Source organism: Gossypium arboreum, chromosome 12 (assembly GCF_025698485.1).
Source record: "Gossypium arboreum isolate Shixiya-1 chromosome 12, ASM2569848v2, whole genome shotgun sequence".
NCBI lineage: Eukaryota > Viridiplantae > Streptophyta > Magnoliopsida > Malvales > Malvaceae > Gossypium > Gossypium arboreum.
In genome coordinates, this window is record NC_069081.1 from 118,792,755 (window position 1) to 118,806,157 (window position 13,403).

The 13,403-nt window shown below is 27.9% G+C and overlaps 1 protein-coding gene across 1 annotated transcript; it reads left to right on the forward strand.

The window, feature by feature from the left end:
• The first annotated feature begins 7,518 nt into the window (after window positions 1-7,518).
• On the forward strand, window positions 7,519-10,915 carry LOC108478490 (cytochrome P450 76T24-like). Its single transcript, XM_017780951.2, has 2 exons — window positions 7,519-8,593; window positions 10,124-10,915. The coding sequence occupies exons 1-2, from the start codon at window positions 7,628-7,630 to the stop codon at window positions 10,748-10,750; spliced, it is 1,593 nt and encodes a 530-aa protein (XP_017636440.1). The 5' UTR covers window positions 7,519-7,627; the 3' UTR covers window positions 10,751-10,915.
• The last annotated feature ends 2,488 nt before the right edge of the window (window positions 10,916-13,403 follow it).

Below are 13,403 nucleotides of genomic sequence, written 5' to 3' on the forward strand. Positions count from 1 at the left end.
AATGGGAAAATACATCAAACTTAAGATTTTGATCTTGAGACTAGTTTATCAATGTTATATTAAGGAGCTCATTGTAAATAAGATATTTTGTGTTTATTTTATAAATTCATTATTAATATGCATATGTGGTATAATACAATATATTGTATTATTATAATTAAAAAGATGTTTTTGCCTTAATATGGAATTAATTATATTGTAACAAAAATTTAATTTGATTTTTTTAATTTTTTAAATTTAACTCTAACAATTTCACTCGATTTGATTCGACTCGAATTTTATTTAACTTGACTCGATTTAAAAAATTTTCAAATCAAATTAAAATGATAAAATATATAGGACTCAACTCAAAAAAAATGTATTTAATCCGATCGAATGCTCACCCCTACATGATCACCGTCAAAAGCGAAAAATTCATGTGTAAAGCGTTCCAAGCTTATTTGTATGCTTTTAGAAATTTTTGGTACAAATATCGTGGAAGCCCTTGTATAAAGTGTTAAATTGTATTTTGCCCTATTAACTCAAAAAATAGGCAAATTATTCCTTGTACATTATATCAAAGAGGAAATTGGTCTTTTTTTGTTAAGAATGTCATCCATTTCTATTACTAAAATTGATATGGTAGACAAAATAATCAAACAGTAACACATGATTTGCCACATATGCCTCATGTTGACGTACAAAGACAAGTTTTTAACAATATAAATTGATGAAACTTTAAATAGAACGACTATTTTACTCTTTGATTTAACGTATATGAAATAATTAACACATTTTTTTATTAGAGTGGGAAAATATAATCTAATTTCTAATATAAACACCTCCGTAATACTTTTATTGATTTTTTAAATGTTACTAAATAAAATATTAGTAAAAGTTTATTTTGTTTATGCTGACATCCAATTGGACACAAAATATGTATTAGTAATTGCATATTTGATATTCCGTTCATTCTCATTTTCTCCCTCAAATGTTTTTGCCGGATTGATATATATTTGCTCACGGTCCAGTTTTCCTTAGGATTTTTGAACTATTTATCATAATTTGATTTAATTCTTAGTTTTTTATATTAATTTTTATTTTAGATTTTAAGCTTATTTTAGTAAAATGAGTTTTGTTTTATGCCTTTTGAATATTATTTAACAAAAAATTAAGGTCTTTTTAATAAATATTTCTAAAAAAATTTAATGTAAATAAAGATATAAAACAACATAAATTATTCGACACTATACATTTACTATCTAATATCAACCAAAATTTCATGTCTATAATTTATTTATATAAATTAGGTAATGTGAAAAAACATTGAGAGTTAATTTTTAGAATTAAAATAAAATTGATATAACATATAAATGTTAAATATTAAAGTCATCCAACGACAAGTGATAGAAAAAGATAAAAATTAAATAATTAAATAATTATTTTATAATTTTTCATAATTGAGTAATTAATAAAAAATGAACTTTATTAATAATTGAGTGACCGTAAATATAATTTTATTTATTTTAAATAAAAATATATGATGGAAATTAGAGATATGAACAATTTAAAATATTTGGCATAATTTTGGTATTTCTTCGTAATAATTTGATATAGTCTTGATAAGAGTTCAAAGTTTCCAGTGTATACTTTGCTTGAATATATATGTATAAAAGGTTATAAAATATGGAAATGCAATCTTATCAAGATTTCATTTAGATTTTATTTACTCAAGAATAGTATGGCGTGTAATTTACATTCAAGATTTATAATTTCTCACGTGTAAAATATGCACAACCTCCTATGATTATAAATAGTGATTCCAATTCTTAGGGAAGTGGTGAAAATACATAATCTTCTAATATTCCAAATAAGTCCCCCATTCCCTCTGCCTTTTTTCTATTCCAACTAGATTACCCACCCACGATCAACTTCTACGACACCCAAATAAATTGTAAAAAGTCGTCGAGGACGGTGACCAAAATTTAACCAATCGGAACTATCACACTATGCTAAAGAGGTAAAAGTTTAAGCAAAATAACAAAATTTCCAAAAATAAAATTTGAACTTAGAACCTCACGCATATATTCAAAACACTTAACTATTGAACTAGATCAATTTACTTGTTAAAAATTTCTAAAATCTAAACTCAAATCGAGGGATGACCATTTTTGGTTTAAAAACTCAATTTCTTCTAACCCAAATTTTAAGATCTTATAGTATATTTTCCGATCAATTTTTCAAGTTATATTTTCTGGTTATTTTTCTATTCTTTTGAGAAGAGCAACACCAATTTTGTTTTAACTTCTTTATTCCGATGTACGAATATTAAAATACTGTGTCAACTTTGGAGGCGATATCCACTATACGATTACAGTGATCAGGGCGAATTTGCTTCAAAGGTAGTGGTTCTTCCACGACATAGTTATTATTTCATTTATTTACACACAATTTATTTATCCAGTCAGTGCTAACAATTTTGTTTTGCAGTAGTATATTTCTTACAATAATTTCATAATTTATTTATACAAATTAGTTAATGTGAAAAATGTTAAGAGTTGAATTTTTAGAATCAATACTAAATTGACATAATATATAAATATTGAATGTTAAAGTTAACGGCTGGTGATAAACTACTACGTCAACTTTTCATTAATCATTTAACGGTTGATTATAAAATAAAATAAAATAAAAATCAAATGATTATTTTATAACTTTTCACTGTTGAGTAATCAATAAATGTGATTGTGAGTATAATTTATGTTTTTTTTTTTAAAAATAGAAGTATGTGATGGAGAAAGAAATCAACGATTTTTGATCCCACAAACTCCCTCATCTGCCCTGGAGTACTTTAGCCAACCAGCATAAATCTCTTTGCAATAAGCCTTTTCCAATTCAACTAGTTACAAGATAAAATATTTGGCATAATTTTTGGCATTTCTTCATAATAATTGATATACTCTTATAATGTTTGATCTTCCTTCATAATTTTCGATACACTTTTATAATTTTGATATTCTTTTAAAAATTAAAAATTTAATAAATGAAATAAATTTAAAAGATCAACCAATTTTTGATAGTCACTTATGATTTTGGTACTCTTTAATATTTTTTATATTTCTTTGTATTTTTGATATTCTCTCATTATTCATTTTTGGGTTGATTAAAGGTCAAATTTTGCATTTTGATTTTGTTTCTATTTGGTTGGTAAGAAAGCAGTGGAAAATGAAAGAAAATACTCTAACATCACTTTATTTATTTATTTATTTTTAAAGAAAAGGATGTTTTTTTACATTAAGGATGTCAAAAATTAAACTGCCTCATGAATTTTGAATTGATTTATTTTAAATGAAGTGCATTTTTTTGTTTGAAAAATAGATATGGGATAGGGTGAGTGGATTTTTTTCTGTTGAATAGTAACTATGGACGACTATAGTAATTTCTTACCATTTTCGACCTGCTCCATTATATACATTGTTTTATCTTTGTATATATAAACTATTAAAAGGGTAAAAAATATAATAATGGAATATAGAAAAAAATATTATATATTTTATGTTTAAATATTTTTTTAAAGAATTATGCTTAAATATTCACTTGACTTCAAAAAGATTGAAAAAAAATTAAAGATAAGTATCAACAATTAAATTGAAACTGAGCGGAGTAGGATGGAGATGGATGCATCCAACATCCATGGAGGTGGTAGTAGATTTCAAGATTATACATCTATAGTAGAGTAGGAAGGGTGGTAAAGCAGAGTGTGCCAATTATGAAACAGTAATGGATTTAACAATATCAGTCTCGCCTCACCCAATTGTCATCCCTACATCCTTCTTTATATTCAAATTTGGTGATAATTTTCTCTATTTTTTTAATTAAAGTATTCGGTTTGTAATACCCCCTACCCGTATTCATTGCCGGAATAGGGTACGAGGTATTACCGGAGTTTACAAATAAATAATTTTTTTTCTTTTTTTTTTTTAGGAAAACTCAATATAATCCCTTTACAGATATCTAACCTTCCCTGCAATATTATATCGAGACCAATCCAAATCAACCAATCCAATTCAACATATTTTTCAAGATAGATTCATGCATTTTTATAAGATAACCTCATCACATAACTAAACCAAGATTTGTTAGCCATACCATTGGCTGACCTTACATTCATTTCATAGAATCATTTACTTTATTAGCTTATACATACCATTGATTTCCAAAATAAAGTTTCTTTATATACCGAAGTCCTGAGGTTGATAGTGTGATGTGTCTCTGACCAAATCCAACCTCCGAGCTCTTAACACTACAAAATAGGAAAAAAGGAAACGGGGTAAGCACTTTGTGCTTAGTAAGCTCATGTAACAAGAATTATACTTAGTGTGATGTTTTCAATACAATACAATAAACATTCCTACATCCATTCAATGCATCATTACCCTAATATGCACAAACTCAACATTCAAGTTAGTACAATAATTTCCATGTACCAATAATATATACCATGATTGGTGTACTCATCAATATCATAATTTCCATTTCCTTGTTATTTTTTCATATTTATCCCGTTGAATTTATCGGAATTTCAATGGATTTTTCAGAGGTACACTTTTAGTGTACAATTCCGGGTCTGTCAATTCATATTCAAGTGCGCACATTTCCATTTCAGAGAGCACACTCCCGCGAACCTCAACCTTGCAGCGGGATTACCAGTCCAGGCTAAATCCCCTGCAATATAAACTCATAGAGTATTGTCGGGATTACCAGTCCAGGCTAAATCCCCTGCAACGACAATTACTCTAATGAGCTTGGATCTGAATTACCAGTCCAGGCTAAATTCAGACCCTAATTCGGATTACCCATCCGGGCTAAATCCATTTTCCACATATTCTTCGGGAGGGCTATATCAGAATAGGATCACCCGTCCGGGCTAGATCCTTTTTACCGTCAATTCCTTTTCAGAGATCCATTGAATTTTCCTTTCATTCAACCGGGATTTCTTCCCCTTTTATCAAATATATCAATGTTTCATAAATTTCATATAATGAGCATTCAAATCATATTCATATCAAAAACATGCATTTCAAGCATTTAAGAATATAATTCAAGTTACATGAACTTACCTTGATACTTGTTTGTAAACAAAAAATCTACTAATCCCGAACTTTTTCCTTTCCTCGATCTAGCTTCGTATTTGAATCTTCTGGATCTAAATAAATAAATTTAATTATCAATTTAATACATTTCATGTTCATATGCAACATTCTCTATAATTCAACTATTATTTATAGTTCATTCAAAGCTGTCTACTTGAGTCATAGTCACTAAATTATTTTTATCTTGAGATACAGAACTCCAAATTAAGATCCATTAATTTTTCCTGAAACTAGACTCATATATCTTTTTACCACAAAATTTTCAGAATTTTTGGTTTAGCCAATAAGTACAGTTTATTCTTTAAAGTCACCCCTGTTCTGCTGTCGATAGTTCTAACCCTTATTCACTAAAAATTAATTATCTCTTCATACAAAATTCAAATGATGTTCTCGTTTGTTTCTCTTAAAAATAAACTCATTAAGGATTCTAGACATATAAATTTAAGCCCCTAATTATTTTTCTTCAATTTTTTAATTCATTCTGACCTTGTCTCACAAAATTCATTATATCTCAAAATTTACAAATCCATTGCTTACACTATTTCTTCTATGAGAAACTAGACTTAATAAGCTTTAATTCCATATTTTTTTCATCTTCTAATTCGATTTCTACAATTTATAATGATTTTTCAAAGTTAGTCTACTGTTGCTGTCTAAACTGTTTTTGTGCAAGCTGTTTATTACCATTTTTCCCCTAAGTTTTTAATAAATGATAATTTTGTCGCTACTCAATTAGCCTCTCAATTGAACTGATTTTTCTCAATTAATATTTTATTCTATCACCTTAAACTATTTTACAACCTTTAGGAATCAGAATTTCAGCAATAGACTTGAATTCCAAGCATTTTCACAATTAGGTCCTAAAAATCAATTTCTATTGAAATTACCTAATAAAATCATCTCATAAACAAATTAAAGCTTTAATTTCATTCTATTTCATCATAAAATTACAGAAATCAATCATGGTGACTTTAAATTTCATCCATGAAATCCAAAACTAATGAATTTAATAGTAGGACCTAGTTGCAAAAGTCTTAGAAACACAAAAATTACAAGAAAAAGGCAAGGATTAACTCACTTGGTGCAAAAATTATGAAAGACCAGCTTATAGAACCCTCCTATGGTGTTTTTAGCTGCTGGAATTGAAGAGAAATGAAGAGAAATCTAGATATTTTCTATTTGGTCCTAGCTTTATTTAGTTAATTTTGCAATATTCTAATTTTACCCTTCATTTATCAATTTTTCTGCTGATTTCATACCCTTGCCGTCCAGCCCAAATAAATTTTGGGTCTAATTGTCTTTTAAATCCTTTCTCATTAGACTCTTAAGCTATTTAATCATTCTAGCAACTTTTACACCTATTACAATTTAGTCCTTTTCATTTAATTGACTACCCAAACATTAAAATTTCCTAACGAAATTTTAATACCACATTACTAACATTTCATAAATATTTATAAAATTATTTTCGACTCGGTTTTAAGAGATAGAGGTCCCGATACCTTGTTTTTACCCAATTTCTTCAATAATTTCTCTTTTTAACTAACCACTAAATCGGTAAAAAAATTTTCTATCAATATTTTCATACGATTTTCCTATCATATAAATTTTTAAGCAAAAATATTGAAATAAATTTTTCTTTAAATTAGATTTGTGGTTACGAAACCACTGTTCCGATAACCTTGAATTTACGCCGTTACACGGTTAATAACTTATTTATTAAAAAAACAAAAAAAAGAAGAAAAAAGAGTAAGATATTTAAAATAAAAAATAGGCAGAGTTGAAAGTTTCCACTGCATATGATCTGTTATGCTTTGACTGATTATATATAAAGGTTATCAAATATAGAAATTTAGTTTTAGAAAGATTTCATTTAGATTTTATTTACTAAAGAATAGTTTGGCGTGTAATTACATCCAAAATTTATAATTTCTAAACGATTGAATGGCAGTGTAAAATATGTATAAAAATTTATAACGTTTCAATTATTAGGAAATTGGTGAAGTACATTATCATTTAATAATTCAAATAAGTCCCTCTGTCATTTTTTGTCCTTTTTTTATTTGAATTAAACTACATGATAAAATTACTTTTTATTAGGGTAAAGTTTAAACAATAAATATAATTAGCACGCTTGAATCTAAGTTACATTTGAGACGATGAATACTCTTAACTTTCAAGAAATTTAATTTTATTTATTTTAAATTCAAGAATAATTCATAAATTATTCTGTATAATTAAAATTAAAATTTCCATCTTTGGGAAGTTGACATTAATTGTTTAATCACATTTAGAATATTTTATTGCCACGAATGAGGTATTGCAATAACCTTCCATAGCCGCCCCCTCATATTGCTGTAACGTCCTCTTGCCTATATATATACATGATTATAATTAAGTCCTTCGGGGAGTGGTGAAGTCCATAATTTTTTAATAATTCAAATAAGTCCTCCATTTCATCTGCCTTTTTCCTATTCCAACTAGACTACCCACCAATGTCGAACTTCTACGACAAGGTTACTGGCAAAGGTTGGTTGCGCCGCCACGACGGAGTGGCTGCGTTCACCGTCACTGAAGTGGCAGCCACTCTCACAGTGGCGACACTAGTAATTATCTTTTTTTCATGGTTGGTTAAGAAACTCATCATCAAAACCAAGCCGTCGCTGCCACTGCCACCAGGCCCGATAGGCTGGCCGATAATCGGCCACCTCCTTTTCATCAAACCCGATTTCCTCCAATACGTAACCAAGCAATCCCAAATCCACGGCCCTATCATCAAGCTTCAGCTGGGAAGAAAAGTTTACATCATCATAAGCTCACCATCAATTGCAAAACAAATCCTCAAAGACCACGACGCCATCTTCGCCAACCGCGACATTCCGGTTGCGGCCATAAAAGGAACCTTCGGCGGGCTCGACATTGTGTGGAGATCCAACGGCCCAGAATTACACAAGCTACGGAAGCTCGTCGTAAGTGAAATCACGAGCAACAAAAGCCTCGATGCTTGCTACGAGTTCCGCCGACGAGAGATCCAATATATGGTGAAGAATATCCATGGGAAAATCGGGTCACCCATTAACCTCAGTGAACAAATATTCTTAACAGCGTTCAACGTTACAATTAACATGCTATGGGGTGGTTCGCTGAACGGAGAAGAATCGAACCTTGGGCTTGAATTTAGGGATCAATTCAAGGTATTTGTGAAATTGATGGTAGAACCCAACATTTCTGATATGTTCCCGATGCTTAGGCCATTCGATTTACAAGGAATTGAATCCAAGGCCAAAAAGCATATTTCATGGTTTTATGGGTTTTTCGAATTGGTGATAGAGCAACGAAAGCTCGGAGAGGGACCAAAAATGGCTGATAGTAAGGATTTTTTGCAGCAATTGTTGGAGCTGAACCAAACAGGAGATGTCAAAACTTCATTATCCATGAAGGAAATAAACGCTATGCTGCTGGTAAGCATACACACTAAATTTGAAATCCGGGATTCTAAAAATAAAACTACATTACTGAACTTCAAAATTTACAAAAACTATAAAGGATTATTACGTATTTTAACGTTATATATATATATATATATAGATAAAATTTTATCTTTGATATGTAGAGATATTGGATTGATAAATAATTTTATATGCATGAGAAGTGCAAATATATTGATAAATTCACCTGTTGAACTTTTAAAATATTTATCATAAGAAGTTACTGAAGGGTTCAACACCACTTAAGTTTTACATTTGATATATATACACATATGGGGAGGATCCACCTACACGGTATACACTTAAGTTTTTATATGATTAATATTTTAATTGTCTAACTGTTTTTTCATGTTCCATTTATATAAATCATTCATGTTAAATTTGAAATAAATTAAAATTTTCTAACTATTTATTATGTATAAAAAACTTTAAACCATTCAATAAGTATTAATATAGACACCTTTTAGATCGATATAATAGAGATATCGAATTAATTTGAAATTTACATGAATGATAAGTACAATTATATCGATAAATTCAACAGTTGATTTGTTCAAATATTAAACGTATAAAAATATACGGAAATGTGTAAATTACTCCAGTTCCACATCGATGTAAGTTGATCCCTTCCCATACATATAAATATATATGTATATTTTGTTAATATATATATATATATATGTATATATATAGGTATGGTTTAAAAAAAGCACATAGCAATCCATGAAATTGGTTGGTATAGTTATAAACGATATGATTTAGGAGATTTATGGTATCTTCTGTCAGGTGTGTAATGAAACTTCAAAAATTAGTCGATTTTTCAAAAATAAATATTAGTAACCGAGCTAATTTAAAGATAAAGTTTTAATAATCGAACCGGTTCTGATTTATATGAAAAATAAAGAACATTGACAGATTTCATTATTTTTTAAAATATATTTAGGTTTAGGCTTTGAATAAACTATAGACACATTGTTATTATTTTTATTTCAATAAAATTTAGGATTTTATCTCTAAACAAGTTAATTTTTTTATTTAAAGTCTTAATTTAACTATTAATATCAAAATATTTTTGGTCAAAATTTATCAACTTGAAATGTTAATTTAAATGTCATTATATGATGTGATAATTTTGATAAAATAAACGTGATAAGTTAATAAAATTTAACTGAAATAAAGTGTTAAATGACCAAACTGCAAATTTTAAATTGAAAATATATTGAATAAATCTCAAAGTAGAAGTATTTTGACCTTTGAATAAAGTTACATTTAATTGGATTGGAACTTATTTTAAAGTATATAAAATTTATAATATAAAATCAATTAATTCGGCTATTGATATAAAATAAACATTCAACCTACGTAATGAATTTTAATTTAACAGACTAATCAAAAGCAAATTAATAGAATTAAATTAATTAAATTATTTTGATTTTATCGATTAATATGATTTTAATTAAGTTTGTTTAACTTTAATCCTTTTGTCTTTAATTGTGAGTATAGAATATTGTAATCGGCGCTACGGACACAACATTTACAACAATAGAATGGGCGATGACAGAATTACTACGACACCCAAATAAATTGCAAAGAGTAGTTGAGGAATTGGATGCAATAATCGGTGACCAAAACATTGTTGAAGAGTTTCATCTTCCTCGCTTATTCTATTTAGAAGCTGTGGTGAAAGAGACGTTACGAATTCACCCACCGGCTCCTTTGCTAATGCCACACATGTCGAGTGAGACCACTATCATAGCCGGTTACACTATCCCTAAAAATTCTAATATTTACTTCAACGTGTGGGCAATACAAAGGGACGCCGAGTTCTGGGAAGACCCACTTCAATTCGAGCCGGAAAGGTTTTTGAATGTCATTGAGAAAAGGAATTATAAGGGAAATAGTTTCGATTTTTTCCCGTTTGGATCGGGGAGGAGGATTTGTGTTGGGATTTCAATGGCAGAGAAAATTATTATGCTGATGTTGGCGACGTTGTTGCATTGTTTTGAATGGGAATTGCCAAACGGGCGAAAACCTGATGTGAAAGAGAAACTACATTTGTTATTGTCAAAGGTAGAGCCGCTTGTTGTCGTGCCTATTTCACGTTCCTCTAAGTGGCGACATTGTGGTTAAAACATGCTTTATGTCACTATACTCTTAATAACTTTGGAATTTAATACTTGTTATTTTATTTCCATAAATTTATTTCTCTACTTTTTTTTATTAGTATTGTAATAACCATTTTCTATTCGAGTTATGCTCATATCTAGGTTAATTTGAATATCTTTTCAGGTTAAATTTTATTCAAATTTTATGTTTTGTTTAAAATTTATAACTTAATCTAATTTTGGACTTTGATCATGAATTTTCTTAAAATTCCAATGTTATGTGTGTTTTTTTAATAAAATAAAACTCGAAATGTGAAAATACATCAAACTTAGAATTTTGATTTTGAGACTAGTTTATCAATTTTATATTAAGGAGCTCATTATAAATAAGATATTTTGTGTTTATTTTATAAATTCAATATTAATATGCATATGTGGTATAATACAATATATTATATTATTATAATTAAAAAGATATTTTGTGTCTTACTATGGAATTAGTTATATTGTAACAAAATTTTAATTTGATATGTTTAATTTTTAAATTTAACTCGAACAATTTCACTCGATTCGATTTGATTCGCTCGAATTTTATTTAATTTGACTCGATTCAAAAAAATTAAAATCAAATTAAAATGATAAAATAGGACTCAACTCAAAAAACTTTTACTCAACCCGATCGAATGCTCACCCCTACATGATCACCGTCAAAAGCAAAAAATTCATGTGTAAAGCGTTCCAAGCTTATTTGAATGCTTTTAGAAATTTTTGGTACAAATATCGTGGAAGCCCTTGTATAAAGTGTTAGATTGTATTTTGCCCTATTTACTCAAAAAATAGGCAGATTATTCTTTGTACATTATATTAAAGAGAAAACTGGTCTTTTTTTGTTAAAAATTTTATCTATTTCTATTACTAAAATTGACATGGCTAACAAAATAATCAAACAATAACACATGGCTTGCCACATATGTCTCATGTTGACGTACAAAGACAAGTTTTTTACAATATAATTGTTGAAGGTTAAAGTTAACAGCTAGTGATAAACTACCACGTCAATTTTTCATTAGTCATTTAACGGCTGGTGATAGAAAAAGATAAAAATCAAATAATTAAATAATTATTTTATAACTTTTTATAGTTGAGTAATCAATAATTAAACTTGATTAGGAGTATAATTTATGTTTTTTTTTTAAATAGAAGTATGCGATGGAGAGAGATATATATGAACGATTTTTTATCCCACTAACTCTCCCATCTGCCCTGGAGTACTTTAGCCAACCAGCAGAAATCTCTTTGCAATAAGCTTTCACCAATTCAACAAGTTACAAGATAAAATATTTAGCATAATTTTGGTATTTCTTCATAATAATTGATATATTTTATAATGTTTGATATTTCTTCATAATTTTCGGTACACTTTAATAATTTTGGTATTCTCTTATAATTTTGGTATAGTTTTTGAAATGAAAATTTAAAATGAGATATAATTTTAGAGTAAAAAGGTTTTCAACGCGACATTTAGACCCAAAAATTAATAACTTTTAAATTATTATTTTTCATGCTATTATTTATATATAGTGATAATTTTTAAAATTAAAAATTTAATAAGATCAACCAATTTTTATAGTCACTTATAATTTTGGTACTCTTTAATGTTTTTTTATTATATTTCTTTGTATTTTTGATATTCTCTCATAAGTTTTGGTGATTCCTTGGATACTTATATAGTTGCATTTTTGTCTTGTTGTTTATTTAAAGAGCGTTTTTCATTTTTGGGTTGATTAAAGGTCTAAACTTTGCATTTTGATTTTTGTTTCAATTTTGTTGGTGAGAAAGCAGTCGGAAAATGAAAGAAAATACTTTAACATCACTTTATTTATTTATTTAATTTTTTAAAAAAGATGTTATTTTCACACTAAAATAAGGTTGTCTAGATCCAGTCTGTCTCATGAATTTTGAATTGATCTACTCCGAATGAAGCGGATTTTTTTGTTTGAAAAATAGACGTGGGACGGGTCGGGTGAATTTTTTTCTTTTGAATAGTGGATATGGAGTGACTATGGTAATTTCTTGCCATTTCTGACATGCTCCACTATATACACTTATTGTTTTATCCTTATATATATAAACTATTAAAAGGTAAAAATATAATAATGGAATATAGAAAAAATCATATATTTTATGTTTAAATATATTTTTAAAGAATTATGCTTAAATATTTACTTGACTTCAAAAAGATTAAAAATAAAAATAAGTAGCAACAATTAAATTAAACAAAGCGAAGTGGGGTGAAGATGAATGCATCCAACATCCATGAAAGTAATAGTAAATTTTAAAATTATACATTCATAGTAAAATGATATCAATGGTAAAACAGAGTGAACTAATTATGAAACAATAATGAATTTAAAAATATCAGTCTTGCGGCACCCAATTGCCATTCTTTCATCCATCTTTGTATTCAAATTTAGTGATTGCGAGAGTTATCACATAAGTACATTTTCTCTAATTTTTAATTACAGAATGCGACATTTTTTTAATTAAGAAGCATCACCTTCAATAGTTAATAACTTATTTATTAAAAACAAAAAGGAGTAAAATATTTAAAATAAAAAATAAGAAGAGTTGAAAGTTTGTGTTATGCTTTGGTTGAATATATATATATATATACAAAA